Source organism: Sinocyclocheilus anshuiensis, unplaced genomic scaffold (assembly GCF_001515605.1).
Source record: "Sinocyclocheilus anshuiensis isolate Anshui unplaced genomic scaffold, SAMN03320099.WGS_v1.1 scaffold640, whole genome shotgun sequence".
NCBI classification, from domain to species: Eukaryota; Metazoa; Chordata; class Actinopteri; order Cypriniformes; family Cyprinidae; genus Sinocyclocheilus; species Sinocyclocheilus anshuiensis.
Genome location: NW_015554127.1, coordinates 1,046,134 through 1,062,601, shown reverse-complemented (window position 1 = coordinate 1,062,601; position 16,468 = coordinate 1,046,134). Strand labels below are relative to the sequence as shown.

At 37.6% G+C, this 16,468-nt stretch overlaps 1 protein-coding gene across 1 annotated transcript in view; it reads right to left on the bottom strand.

Annotated features, from left to right (window-relative positions):
* The window catches only part of LOC107670182 (teneurin-2-like), a 613,574-nt gene that overhangs the window by 249,457 nt on the left and 347,649 nt on the right, over positions 1 to 16,468 (bottom strand). The window contains exon 6 of the mRNA XM_016462702.1: positions 248 to 547. Within this exon, the coding sequence (XP_016318188.1) occupies positions 248 to 476 (229 nt within the window). The 5' untranslated portion in view covers positions 477 to 547. The remainder of the gene's footprint in view (positions 1 to 247; positions 548 to 16,468) is intronic.

The following is a 16,468-nucleotide window of genomic DNA, read 5'->3' as shown; positions in this document are numbered from 1 at the left end:
TTCCAAAGAGCAGCATTTATTTAAAATAAAAAATATTTTGTAACATTATAAATGTCTTTACTGTCAATTGTGATCAATCAAATGCATCCTTAATATATAAAAGTATTCATTTTTGTCAAAATAAATAAATACATACTGAATATATGATCATTTAGGGCTGAACCCTATATATTTGCCAATTATGTGCTGCAAATGTGCGGTATATATGAGCATGTCTATACTTTGTGGTATATTTCTGTATTTTTACCTCCTTGTCTGGTGAACTCATCTGCTTCATGATGCACCAGGTCAGTCACACATCCCCCATAATGCAGGCGTGACTCATGATCAAAAGCCTTCAGGGTCTCGCTGGAGCTGTAGGATTTCTGGGTGGGTACCCGGCATTCGTCGTTGTCCAAGGAGGAGGTGGTGAACTGGAAATCTTTCCCGCAGTGGCCGTGGGTCAGTGTACGGTGCCTGCGCTCTTTCAGATCCATGACAGCTGCTGCAGCCCGATGATCTTATCAGTCCGCAAGGTGGAGGTCTCAACAGCTAGACAGTCCTTCACCTGGTAATAGAAGACAACACCAATCAATAGAGTACAAAATATATATTCCCTGCTGAAACGACCAGAATGGATTGCTGGTTTAAGCTGGTTAGTGCTGGTTTGGTGCTAGTGGACAAATAGAGCCATAGCCAACATAGCAAATCTTATCCACAGAAGCTTTCTAGAGAATCCTACTACCTAAGGACATTTCAACAGCACCACAGCATCCAAAATATAGACACGAACAGAATCAGAAAGCTTTGCAGAATTGTAAAGAATTACAACATAAATTATTTACACTCCGTTAGGTTATACACTCTGCACGTGTTCGCTTATGAAACATTTTCGCTAATTTGATTATGCTTTCAACCACCAAAAAGAATGTGGTACTCAGCAATATGTAACACATTTTACCATGTTTTAGCAATCCACAGTTCACCACTGATTTTGTTTAAAGATGAGTACAGAAAAGGGGCTGCTAAAGTTTAATTCTATATATTAAAAAGAAAACAAAGCATATCATTCCGTTAATATGTCAAAAGGCTAAATTCTGTCTGTGAACTACATTAAAAATATATGAAATGGAAACTTTGGCTGCATGGTGCATTCATAAACAAAACAGTGGAGAGACATCTAAACAAAAAGAAGCAGCTGTCATTACAGCCATAATCACAGATGAAATAGTGGAGCAGGAACTGAGACGTGTGGAGGAGTGAAGTCATGATGCCGGTGAAGAATGAGTGATAGAGTGAAAGCGAGGAGAAGAGGGAGGAGAAAGGAAATGACTTGAGGGCATTGCGAGTCTCTCCCTCATTATCGCAGACAGAGTGAGAAAAGCTCCCTCTGTGGCCGAGAGAGGATAATCACAGATGCCTGGATGTGCCGCGGAAAACAGGGAGCCAAACACAGCCCGGCCCGATCATATCACACGCTCACACACACACACAAAAACAACAGCACTAATGTATTTTAAATCCTATGCATACTAGCTGAGATGATATCCCAGTACCACCATAAGTTTTTTTTTTTTTTTCTGAAGGTGCTTTTAATGTTAAAATACAATGCTAAATGAAACTACTTTAATTGTATTTTGGAGGTTTTAATACAAATGTGAATTTAATCCTTAATATTATTATTATTATTATTAATATTATTATAACTCAATGAAACACACAGTATTATGTGATTAACTGTGATTTAATCATAAAAAACAATTAAAAATATTTGGTTAGTTTTTTTTTTTTTTTGATTAACCATTTTTTATGTGTTTTTTATGTGATTAATCACATTAGCTGTGACTAATTTAATCATTACCATAAGCACATTGCCATTCAAAAGTTTGGGGTAAGAAATTAATTTTTTAGTGAGCAAGGATGCATAAAAAAATTGATTACAAGTGACACTAAGGACATTTATTATGTTACAAAAGATTTATATTTCAATTAAATGTTGTTCTTTAGAACTTTCTATTCATCAAATAATCCTAAAAACTGTATGACACATACACACGCAAAATCAAAAATGATAAGATTAAATCTTTCTTGATCACAAAATCAGAATGATTTCTGGAAGATCATGTGACTGAAAAATTCAGCAATCAGAGGAATAACCACATTTAAAAATATATTCAACTAGAATACTATTATTTTCAATCATAATGTTACTGTTTTATTGCATTTTCAATCAAATAAATGTAGCCTTGGTGAGAAAAAAAATGTATCCGTAAAATTAAACCATTACATAAATGTAGAATCAACATAAAATACTACTACTAATAACAATAATAAGCTGCTCCAGTTGCTCATAGGGCATGTGTGGACAATTATTGTTTGGGTCATAACCAGGAAAGTCCTGGAGAGAGTGTCTGAAAGAGGGGTGCGTAATAAGCATAAACATAAAGCACAAAAAAGAATGCTGAATTAATACAGAGCATGTAATCTCAAAAACTAAATTATTTTCTCTGCAGTTTTTCATTATTATTTTTTTTAATTCACCTGTCACTGTGCAACTCTTCAGAGCATGTGCACTACCCACAAAGGCAATGTTTCTGACACAAATGCCATTCTAAATTCAGACATGATTCCACGGTTTTAGCATGAAAGCGAGTTGACAGTAATTAGACACTAATTAAAAGTAAATTCACCCACACTAGTCCAGCTGCAGGCAGCCTTCCTCCACAAACTCTCACAGTTATTATACCTGAGCTGTCTTGAGTACATAGAACGTCAGGGGGAACTTTAGCTGGCCCCTCTGTGCCTGTGTGTTACTAAGTGCGGTCAGAACAAACTCTGCCTGCTCCTGTCCCCCTCAACAAGCGCTCTCCACGCTGTTCCACCTGCATTAGCTTGATTGGAGGAGAAGTACACTGCCCCAGGGACAGTCCTGCATTCGGCGCGGAGAGGATGATTTTCCTGCACGGCAACAGATCATTACATAACAACACGGCCACTAGCTGTCCCGCACATACTGAAAATAATTTAATATAATCAGGTCACCTAACATGATAATTATTTACTGTGAAACACTTGCATAAAAGAACAAGAGAGACAAAGCGTGCGACACTGGCTTAATGCGGATTCATTAAAGGAGACTATAAGGTCATTTTAAGATTTGCCTCCAGTGTCTGTTGATTAGAAGCAGATATTTTATGTTTAGAAAGGCCTCATTATAGGCTAAAATAAAACATTCAATCACAGAGGCCATTAACGGTTCAGAATGGGAGTGTTTACTACGGCGAATATAAAACGGGCAGAGCTTCAGATTGTGAAACGCAGGAAAAGTCTTTGCTTACAAATGAATGCCCAATTACCGTATATGTACATTCAAATATTAAACAGTCCACTTCAAGTCAAACATTTATTCTATTCATTGCATCTGACCTTTCTTCACTCTACCAGGCCTGCACTGGAAAGCTTTGTTGTGATGTCTGGAGTGGGTTATTTGGTCAGCCATTGGGCTGCAGTGGCCTTTCAGAACACTGATTTCAGGTGCAGTGACGTGAGTTTCTGCGAGAGCGTCACATGCATGGGTGTGTGGGATGGAGGAAGGGCTGGCTAAAGGAGGGCCCTGGGGCTGCTCTAACACCACAGTGGTGAGATGATGCACGATGGTGTGGAGGAGAACCGGGTCAATATGAGCCCAGGCTGCAGCACAACCAGGTCAGTCTTTCCATTCATTACAGGCAGTGGAGGAGAAGTGAGGCCTCAGGGATCAGAGCAGATCCTGCCTCCCTCTCCTCAGGCTCAGCCCACTGATACTCCCCTTTCACAGGACAGCCATCCTCCCCAGAGAGAGTGATGGGGGATATGATGAAGAAAGAGCCATGTAAGGAAGAGGAACAGGATGGTGGAAGAATCTAGGACAAGTTTTCTTTTTCTTTTTCTTTCTTTCTTTCTTTCTTTCCATCCATTCATCTTATCTATCTATCTATCTATCTATCTATCTGTCTATCTATCTGTCTGTCCGTCTGTATGTCTGTGTATCTGTCCAGCTACCCTATCCACGTACTTGTCTATCCATCTATCTATCTATCTATCTATCTATCTATCCGTCTGTATGTCTGTGTATCTGTCCAGCTACCCATCTATCCATGTATCTATCTATCTATCTATCTATCTATCTATCTGTTTGTCAGTCTATCTATTTATCTATCTATCTATCTATCTATACAACTATTCTTTGTGTGTGTGTGTTGTGTGGGTGTGTGTGTGTGTGTGTGTGTGTGTGTGTACTTATATGGATGCTTGTTAAAAGCACTTCAGTGAACACACGTGCACATATATACAGATGAATGAACATTGAATTTCAGGTTAAGAATCTGTGCTTAACTTGTTCCAACACACAAAATGCTACAGTCACAATCTATGTGAGACATAGGCAAGCGATGAATACCCAAACAGAGAATGCAAATAAAACAGCAGTGCAGACCATGAAATTGCAGCTGAACTGAAGGCTTTACAGGAGAACGATAGAAATGTTGTGAGTTAATCTGAAAAAATACAGAGACAAAATGTTGGCATGGCAAAGAGCTTCTGCTTAAATTTAACTTTCAAGGGTGAGAGCTTAAAAATGACACGGGAGTCCGCAGAGACAGCTCAGTATGAAAAATCTGGCTGCTACAGAGAGATCACCAAGCATTTAAGCTGGGAGCACTATTATCAAGGCAAAGGCAAAGACATAAACAAACCCTTAACCTCAGAGATTCGGAAGTTGAAGCTTCATTGTAAATAATGACATAATGTTTTATTTAAGATGGCAGGGTCACATTCTAGTCTAAATGTCTGCAGCAGCAACATTAACCCCAGAATAAAGTGACAACAAACATTAACAAACATGGCCCTGAATTCTCCTCTCAGTTTAGGGTCTGTGGCCTCCAATGCTTCAAAAAATACAGCTATTACTTGAGCCATATAATGTAAAAATGTAAAAAATGCAGAATAACTACAAACTGTCGAGTTGAAACATTAGAAGGTATTTTTTATCTGAGACCGCAGCACTTACAGTTATAAACTAAATGAAATGTATCTTTCTTGCTTTTAAATTAATTTAAATGACATTAAGTGAATCAATCAACATACAAAGCCTTACATGAATTAGTAATAACTTGACCTCTGCTTCTGTAATTCAGCAAATTACAGCTTTTTATCTGCATTATACAGGCTGTAGCTGTAAAGCAGTTTCATATCATGGATGAATGAGTGAATTACTTAATGAATACTGTCTGAGTGTCAGAAATAGACATTATTGTATTTATTTTATCAAATTACTTTATCTTCGTCCAAACTGTTTTTTTTTCTTCAGCAGCAATGTATGCTCATTTATCACACCACATGCTTAAAATGTATTTCAAAGGCAAATAATTCAGAAATGTGATAAGACATTTCCTTACCAATGCACTGAATTAAATTGGCATAAAACACACATACACATCATACATCAGCATGTAGAGCATACAGACGTTTCAGTGGTATGTTTTATCTGCTGTTCAATTTTAACGTGTGACATTAGTGCCTTTATTTCACAGACAGATGAGGAACAAATCTGAAATTGTGCCGCAGCCTTGATGGCAAGGAAAAGCAGAACAGAGGAGAACTGTGTGGCTTTTGATTAAGATTTTAATGAGTGCATCCTCTCCCAGGCAGGGGTCATTAATCATGTCCTATATGGAGGTATGACCGACAGGATAGAGTCTGTTCATGGCAATCTTCAGCTGGAACCAGGTCGCCATTTTAGGTCCACACATGACCAATTTCTAGTGATGCACTTATGCTCAATATTTCCCTCTTATTTTCTCTCTCTCTCTATATATATATATTTCTTTACTCCCCCCATCTCTCCAGGGAAACCCTCTCCTCTTCTATATCTCACCTTCTGTGGGAAAAGAGATATTCATATTATGCGGCAAATAGTGCCAAGCTGCTCTCTATTCTAAAATGTATTACAACAATCACCTTTAATATGGCGTTGACCTGTGAGAATATTCAAGCCTGCATAAACAAGATGAGATACAGTTCACTTCAATTCAGTGCAATGTTATTTCACAGCCTAAACAAACAACGGGCAACAACGAAGGCTTAAATGAATATATATGAAAATATATGTACTACGCAATATTGCGTAGAATCCCCGACAGTAAACTGCCTCATTCTATTTTTGAGGTACTGACACCGAGTTCAAATGTCCTGTGTAGACACTAGACAGACTCAACCTGTTGCGACGCGGCGGTGTCTCGTTCGTATTATGCTTGTTATAGAGTGCATGATGTCACGTGACTACCGCAGGTGGCAGTAGACAACCGCGGTGGGTGACGCGGTTGTCACGGCCACCGTCACAGCCCCAATATATGTATATATATATATATATATATATATATAGCCTACACTAATGATTTTTAAGTATCAAATCAGAATATTGGAATGATTTCTGAAGGATCATGTGACACTGAAGACTGAAGTAATGATGTTAAAAAATCAGCTTTGAAATCACAGGAATAAATTACATTACAAAATTACATTTTAAAATATATTCAAATAGAAAGCAGTTATTTTAAATAGTAAAAATATTTCATAATATTACTGCTTTTGCTGTATTTTGGATCAAATAAATGCACGCTTGGTGAGCAGAAGAGAATTCTTAAAAAAAAAAAAAACATTAAAAATCTTACTGTTCAAAAACTTTTGACTGGTAGTGTATATATCAAATACATATTACATAATATATTACGATATATTATACAATATATCTTCCCATCCGTATTAACATCCTCTCACTCACGATCTTGAGATTAAAAATGTCTCTCGATTGTCCATCAACCCCCTTAATTTCACACTCTCACAAATAAGAGCAACAAGACTGGCTGTTTATTAGACTAATCCCAAAATCCACATCCTTCCCATGCTCTCAGTTTCTTAATCTGCCTCTAAACAGGCAGTCAGAGGTGCTGTGCTGACACGTGGCAGAAAACACTAACCGTCACAACTGCGCAGTCGCCAGAGCGAAGGTGAAAACACGTGCGGTAGCCTAATTAAGGACCGACGGAGGGAATCTGCTGCTAGGGGAAACAGTTAGAGACAGCGCACGGCCTGGTCTGCTGGGAGTTTGAGTAACGACTTCCTCTACAGCTCTGGCGAGATTACGTCTAAACCCACGCCATATCACGCACAAGCAGAATAACACATACATTAACCTACAGCTCACGTAGGGTGAAATAACCGAGATGGTCTGATGCTCCGCTGAGTGTTTCCAGTACTGGAAAAAGGCATATCTAAGCACACTTCCTAATGTAAATGTTTCTTTTTTCCTTTCAGCAAGGCGTGCAAACATATGCTGAGAGCCCGACGAGAAGTTCAGAAGTTGAGAAAAGCTGACAAGCTTAACGCCTGCAACAACAGCAGATGAAGTACATGAATAGCACCAGGTGAGAGTATGGCTCTGGAGCACAGGTGCACCTCTCATCTCCTCTCCACGCAACCTTGATGAGGGTTAAAGAGACGTTGGGACTTTGACACAGACGGCGCCGAGAGCAGAAGTGAGCGTGTGACCCACGGGCCGTGCCAGGGCTGCCAGAGCCGGTCAGACGTCACCCGCCGGCACCTCCCAGCATTATGAAAACAATACAATTGACAGCCTCCTACCGTAATATTGGGGAAGATTAGTAAATCTGTGTCACAGCTTGACATTCTTACCATCTGCTGGGCAAATTATTCAAATTTGCAATAAATGCCACCATAGAGAGTGGTGATGCAGTGTAATTAGTAAACTGACAGAGGTGCCACGTTATGGCTGAGTGAAGCTGCATTTTTCTTCTGCCTTATTGTTGGTTTTAATCTTCATATCACAGGACACGAGAAGGGCAGGGCAAAACATGTTAGAAAGCCACAGAAGCACTGTTTAAACACCTCCTGGGTAAATGACACGCACGGCCAGGAGCCGAAACCTCTCCACCTTGAATAAATGCCAGTGGAGACACATTTCCTGTGCGGGAAATGTCAGCGGGAGAGCCGTGAGTGGGCCGACTCATCTGTGGTCTTCATCAGGTGAATAGGACACCCCTCCTCATCATCACAGCTCAATTTAGAAGACAGTGATAAAAGCACAGAAATCACTTCACGCCCTCACTCTCTAATTTAAACCCACTGAAACCCCCATGTTACAAATACTGGGCATTCAAAGACTAGCTAGGATTTGCTCACAGATCAGTTTATGAGATTCTTTCTTCTGTTGAACACAAAAGAAGATATTTTGAAGGATGCGGGTAACCAAACAGTTGATAGTTACCACTGACTTCCATAGTATTTTTTTTCTCCATACTGTGTAAGTCAATGGCTGTTACCAACATTCCTCAAAATATCTTCTTTTGTGTTCAACAGAAGAAAGAAACTCATACAGGTTTGGAACAACTTGAGGGGTGAGTAAATTATTATTATTATTTTTTTTTTTTTAACTATCCCTTTAAAGCAGAGATGGCCAAACTATGGCACCGGCAAATCTTTAATTTGGCCCGCCATTCCATATACAAGACAAGGGGAAAAATGCCATTGATTCAAGGCCTGTTGGTATAATTACTATATTGTCTTATCGTACGAAATATGGACATGACCGCAAAACGTTTTGGTGACGCAATATTGCCCATTGTGTTTATATGCATGTTTGTTTACATAAAAAATTGATTTCAAAAATATTTTAGCTATCCCGCTGCCTCTGACATCTGGTTTGCTCTCTATCGGTGTCTGAAGCCCGAGACACACTGCACGATTTTGATATTGTCTGTTTGGCACTACCTACCACTGTGAGAAGACTTTTAGTCTGATGAACCTGAACAAGTGTAAAATGAGAAGCAAATTAACTGACTCTCACCTACATGATATCCTGACTCTGTCAGTAAGTCAGCTGCAGTCTAATTTGGAAAACATTTGAAAAATAAGGACCGGTGTCATGTCTCTCATTAGAGGTCACTGATTTTGCAAGCACATGGCTGCGTTAATTTTATCTTGAATAGCTGTATCAGGCATTGAACTCTATTGTACTATAAATGGGAGTGTTTCAATGTTTTCATTGTACCTTAAGTTAATTGAACTATAAAACTATTAATTCATTTTTAAATATTATGAACTCATAAATGATGGGGACCATGATAAGTTTAATTTTGATTTAATTCAGTTTGGTATAATGCAGTGTTTATTTCCGGCCCACGGCCCTCAATCAAGTATGATTTTTGGCCATTCATAGGAAAAAATTTTGAGCTCTTGTGCTTTAAAGGGATAATTTACCCCAAAATGACAAATCTGTCATCACTTACTCATCTTCATTCTTTTGTACACAATAATGTTAGGCAAAATAATGTTAAGCAGGATGTTCGTGCTGCCCTTTTCCACACAAAAAGAATTGGTGACCATGTCTGCCCCCGCCCCCAAAAAAAAACACCATAACAGACAGTAGTCTCTATGATGTACGTACAATGATACTAGTGTATTGCAGCCATACAATAGGTTGGCAGATCAAACAGATTATTTTGATCAGAATCTTAGAATCAGAATCTTTTTTTGGTTAACCATCTCTTTAATGTCAATGAGACTATTCAAAATGTCTTTATGTAGTTAATGTATCTCATGAGTGGAATACGGCAGAGCGATTGGTCACCAGAATAGATTGTTAAGCTAGTTTTCCCAGAATGCCGATGGGCCATGGGTCACCACACAACCTTGCACACATGACATCATAATCAGGGCCTAGCCACAGCAAACAAGTCTAGAGAGAGGCAATTAATGTCCATCAGATGAACAGTCACAGATGACTGAAGGCTGGTCTGGCCAAGGGACAGCTGAACCCAGAGGGCTCAATGACAGGGGGAGGGAATATGCAATATGCTGCACACTCAGAGAACCATTGCCAACGGACACCAGATCTTACAGTGGGAAATTCAAGATGGACCTGCATGAAAAATAAGACAATAACGCTCACATCTCAATATGACAAAGTAAATATCGCGGTTGCATACTGGCAGGTCTTTGAAAAATGACTCGCACCTTCACAATAGCAAATATGTCACTGTACATCTGTAGCCAATATGTAATTTTCTGCAAATGACAATAACTCAAAAATGCATTGCAAATTGCAAGAAAACTATCAGAAAATGCATTATGTTTTATTATATATGTAGCACCGCCACTAGTTGCTTGGCTACTAAAATAAATAAATATATAATATTATGAAAAATTATTTGAATAAAATAAAATATGAAGCTGTTTTTGGTCTGATGTGATGCATGTATAGAGGGCAAAACATGTTTTGATTAAATTTGCTGCAAAACTAAGCATGCAGGTAGACACATATCCACTGATAGGTGCACAAGAGGCTGTTGTTTGAAGAACCGTTAATGAAAAGACTGAACACAGGAAAGGTTTAGAGTGACGCTCAGTGGGTGATACAGAGGCCCAGAACTGTTTCCCAAGGGCACTGCATCCTCCCCAGCTGTGCCACATGTATAATGTGCATCATTTTCCCACCATGTCCCATTTTATCTACAACCCAGTCACGGACGCTGAAGAGCATGCTACATAAACAAGTGCCTTACAATTTATGAGTTAACATCCTGCAAAGCAGTGACAACATTCACTGGCTCTGTCTATCCTCCTCTCTCTATCGACCACCAACCCATTCCAACATTTTCTGGACTTCCTCCCCCTCCACCCACTCTGGTGTCACAGGGCTGAAATTGCCTTTGGGGCCAATAGAAACACGGTTCCAGCTCCAATAACATAGTTCACTGGTCCAATTAAGCATGCTAGATTTAGCGTCATTAGGAAAGACATCTTTTGGAAGGAAGAAATTCAGGATGAAATGAAGGTTGCACCAGAGTGCAGAGAGCGGGAATGACTGCCTTTCCCATATATCCAACATGGCAGTGCATTTCACATTCAAAACAACACTCAGAATAAGCAAACATTCAGTTTAGACTAGTGTAAGGATGCTTAATTCATGGCCATTTGGAACATCTGATTCTGATATTCTTATATAATGACCTGAGTTTATAACTGACTGATTTGACAGATTTCCCACTATCTAACTAACTCTATATAAGAGTGAAAGACTTTAAACATTAAGTCTTACTGACCTCAAATGTAATTACTAAAAACTAAACTAATAATATGAGCATAAGAGACTTCATATTAAATATTACTGACCCCGCCAATTTATGTTTATTTGTTTATATTAAAATTCAATATACAGTAATAATAATAATAATAATACATTTATTTTATTTTATTTTTATTTTTTTTAAAGCTGGTGTATACAGTTAGCTGTTCAATATTGCAAAATAAACCTTTAATAAACTTGTCAGGATTTATTTTTTGGATTTTTGAGTGCTTCATTCTTCCTTTTGTATCCATGCTTTCCTTTAAATTTCCAGCCTCAAGAAAAGCTATTTGGTATGGCAATATTTCAGCAATACAGAGAGCGCTGTCGGCCATTCATCTCCACCAAACAAATGACCTCCAAGGTGGCTTGATGACCGTGGACACAGCATGGGTGACAGTGGAAGGTTAAGCGTGAGTGGGACCTCCAGGGAGGCGCAAGACAGTGGGTGTGAAGAGACCTTACCCTCAGCTGAAAAAGAAACTACACAATGCTTCAGGTCAGTGTCACTGATAACAGCCATTATGCCACAGTGGCCAGACTGTAAATCCAAGGACATCAACACAGCTAGCGTACGTCAGCTCAAAACTTTAGAAATGAGCAACCTATGGGCAACAACATGTGTAGGTATAGTCTCACATACATTGGATACAGAGTAGTTTAAATATGCAGCTGGAAACATCAGTCTTGTAAAGCTGAAGTGTGACGTAGATGTCATATTGATGGAAATGAGAAGGGAAATGTGCTCTTCCTCCACTCCATGGGGGCCTTTGGGATTTTATGCTAAATGCACATCCACCAGTCACTTCGCAGTGTTACTTCCCAGTGAGAGCCTACAGGCGATAGTGCTTTTTTATTTGTTTGTAATGTTAAAGCATTCCACAAATGGCCAAGTCAGTGGTGTAAATTGTGCATACTTACATTTAGGCAATCGACAGAGCTCGTTACAACAAAACACATTGGCTAAATTTATTTAGAATGGACTGAAAATCCAATAGGCCAGTGGGAGGGAGAGAGAGAGAGGGAGAAATAGGCAGAGACGCAGAGGGACAAATGGTAAAGAGAAGGAGACGCTGAGAAGGTAAATTGAAAATTTTAAAAGATTGCACAGAAATTATCTCCCGTGAAGATGCTACTCTGAGAAAAAAAAAAAAAAGATGAACCATGTGACCAGGTATAGCACACTGCAAACAAAGAGCATCTGTCATTTTGTTGTATCTAACTGCTCATTAAATAGCCCTGTAAAATGAAATATACGGGAGCATAACTACATGACAAACAGGTCAAGATGCATCCATTACATGTGAGGTGATGCTGAGGCAAATCGATTTTATTTCATGGGGGTTTTGCAACCCCCTTTTACTTTAGTAATGAGACGTATTTCGGAGTTAAACAGGATGTTCAACTAGGACCAATGTAGGACAGGATTTATTGGATCATAGGGAGGATGAAATGATAAGATAAGATGAGATAAGATGAGATAAGATAAGATAAGAAGATAAGATAAGATAAGATAAGATAAGATAAGATAAGATAAGATAAGATAAGATAAGATAAGATAAGATAAGATAAGATAAGATAAGATAAGATAAGATAAGATAAGATAAGATAAGATAAGATAAGATAAGATAAGATAAGATAAGATAAGATAAGATAAGATAAGATAAGATAAGATAAGATAAGATAAGATAAGATAAGATAAGATAATAGTAACACTTTACAGTAAGGTCCATTAGTGAATGTTGATCAATGCATTAACTAATATTAACTAACAGTGAGCAGTACATTTGTTACAGTATTTATTAATCTTTGTTAACATTAATTTTAATAATGTATTAGTAAATGTTGAAATTAATATGAACTGAGATTAGTAAAAGCTTTACGAGTATTTTTCATTGTTAGTTCATGTTAACTAATGTATTTACAGTAACTAATATTAACAAATGGAAACTTATGGTAAAGGGTTACAAAACTAAACTACATTTAATTTAATTTCATTTCATTTCATTTCACATGGAACTGAACGAGTAACTCCATAGTATTTACACAGTTGTCTGAAATTTCCACTAGTTTCCCTAGTCTTGCGGTGTCATTTTCACTCCATTTTCCTGACTTCATTTACACCTGTTCCAGTAATGTCTCTATCTATCTTTCCCCTTTTCAATAGAAATCAAAGGCTTTTTGACATAAACTTGCAAAAATGTCTTAAGGGACTTGCTCAAAAGCTTATTTCTCAGGAACATATTCATTAGCTGTGCCCTTCATCAGTATATGAATTCTAAATGGCATTTTGGGATTATTATGTTTACGTTTGCATCTCAAGTGAATTGTCTTCAGAGAAACAAGGTGTCCTTGTAAAGTTCCTGAGTGCAAAAAACCTAAAAAACTTGTAGCCCTGAAAAAAAAAAACCGTGGAAGAGGGGATTGAGAGAGTGTGAAAGCAAAGAAAGTGTCTGATGCGGCCTCCGCAGTGAGAGCGCTGAGGGAGCAGACGCCCTCTACAAAAGAATTGCTTGTTTGATTAGAACATTTTCTCCTAACCTAAAATGCACTGCTGCACTGCTTTATGTAAGACCGCACAAATTATCTTCACTCTTCCGTTGGTCTGGTCTCTCAGTCCCTCAATGGCAATGAAATTTTCTTTATTCAACTCTTGATTCTATGCTGGATGGACTAATTAAACAAAGGTAGAGTTTGAAGGGTGATTACGGCAGACTGATTAATCTCCAAAGAGTGAAGAGATTCTGAGTGGGCTCAAAAGAGTGTTTGAGAAAACGTTGCTTCATATTCTCACCTCCGACGTGGGATGTTGGGGTTATTAAACGCACACACACACACACACACAAACACATTGTTCTCGGTCATGTGTTCCTGCTCTAATTGTATCCACTCAGTATCACTTTCCATCCCCTTGTGCTTCCTTTCATTTTGTGTAAAGTCTTCCTCTGTCCTTGTGGCTGGCAGCACGTCATCCTGCAGTAATTATCTTCACCCATTCCGGAAAGTGACCTTCAGCAACTCTGAGAAACATACTAATCAGAGAGTAATTAGAACAGATTTGTCAAAAACAGGCAATGTGAACCGCAACAGTGATCGCTCCTTGCACGGGCCTGCTTCTAGTTAGTAAAGGGGAAGAGTCATACAGACATCCAATGCTTGCACCACAGGGAATAAATCAACCATGGACAGGAATCATTTTTGCAAATATTCTTTGTTTTTAACAGAGAAGTGTGCCATTTTCCCACCCTGATGCAAGGTACTCCTGTCCGAATGAGATCTGCACTTACAGCTGTTCTAGTAAGTGTTCAAATAAAGCAAGTCAGAAAATATAAAATAAAGAAAACAAAATAGAGCAAAACAAACCAAAAAATACAGCTTTCAGTTAATAAACAAATTGTAATCAAATTACATAATCAATTATTACAAGGTTTGCTGATTATTTATATTTACTGTCAAGTATGTAAATGCAAGGCAGGGGGTATGTTGTGTTAATTCTTATTATTTTTTTTATTTTCACAATAAATAAGTGTGTTACACTTAATAAATAAATAAATAATGTTATGTTACCAAAAAAAAATAAAAATCATCCAAGTAAAGCAAAACAAAAAGTAAAAAATTATGGAAATATGGAACAAAATAAAACAGAAGACAAAAGACAAAACCAAGCAAAGCAAAACTAAATGTAAAAATGTATGGAAATATTGAACAAAATAAAACAAGACAAAACAAAATATAAGTGTATGGAAATATGGGACAAAACAAACAACAAAAAAAGCAAGATAAGGAAAAACATCAACACAAAGCAAAACAAAATAAGCGTATGGAAATATGGGACAAACAAAAAACAAAAAGCAAGATAAGACAAATCATCAACACAAAGCAAAACCAAAAGTAAAAATGTATGGAAATGTGGAACAAACCAAAACAAAACAAAACAAAAAAAAAGACAAAAGAAGACAAAAAAGCCAAGCAAAGCAAAACAAAACTTAAAAATGTATGGGAATCTGGGACAAGGAACACATTTAAGAGTGTTCTCAATAATTTATTTAGCAACACACGACAGAAAACACATTAGCTTGAATGCATGAGTAAGGAAACATGCAACCACAATGAGTGCCTATTCAAGATGTTTATCCCCTTGACATTTACAGCTGTCATGATCTAACATGTCTGTCTCTCCATTTTAATGACTAAAAGTGCTTATGGACAAAGCAGATCTCTAGCATTCCTCTCGTTTCCACTTGATTTGGCTCTCATCTTCACAAACACCAATGCAAAACATCCCACATCAAAGCACTGCACATGCTCTCGTTCTGATCACATCTGCAACACTTACAGCTGCAAACACACTGCGAAAGCCTCATTCTGTTCTATGTAGATTAGAAGGTGAAACATGGCTCTAAAGCTATTTCCAGGGGGGAAAAATGGCTATGTTGTGCATTGATGGTCAACTTTAAATGACTAAGTGTCTAGCTAAGTTGAACACCATTAACACATTTTCAAGGACATGCAATTACCTAAGATACAGATACACATATTGGCTTGTCACACTTGAAACTGTTACATAGTTCAACATAGCTCTGGGTAAACATAATCCTGATTATCTAGTTCCATGTACAGTATTACACTGTTTATACCTCATCCTGGGTTAGTAATTAATCCTGGGTAATTAGGTTATGAAATTTCATTCTGAACATTTCTATCTCTAGATTAAGATTCTTATTTGCATATTTATAATGTTTATAACATTGATGAGACAAATACAGCATTCAACCTGTTTTAATAATCGCTCGTCCATTTGTGGAAATGTCACCACATAAATCCACTCTGGATATCTTAAGTCTTCTGAAACATGGCAAAAATAATAGTTTCTTCATCGCTCATTAACACATCGTCTCTGTACAACATTTTACACTGTTTCTCTCAGACGCTGAAACTAAACACAGCATGAAGATTTCTGTGACTGTGCAAAGTATATGAATATTTAATAAGGTAAGTGCTGAGGCAGTTTATGATTGGTTGTCTGTATCTAAACAAACCTAAATGGCAGTGCAATTTGGGACTAGCACTGCAAAAGCAATGCTTAAAAAGACGTTAACCCAGGGTTAAATGTAATGTGAAAACCCTAGATTAACAACCAGGAAGACCACTAACAGAACTGCATAGTGGTAATACATGTTGATATCTCTGTGAATTTTTATAAAACTTCCACAAAATATATAAATAGTAAATACGTATATATATATATATATATATATATATATATATATATATATAATATATTGTGTATATTTCAAGAGTGCAGGG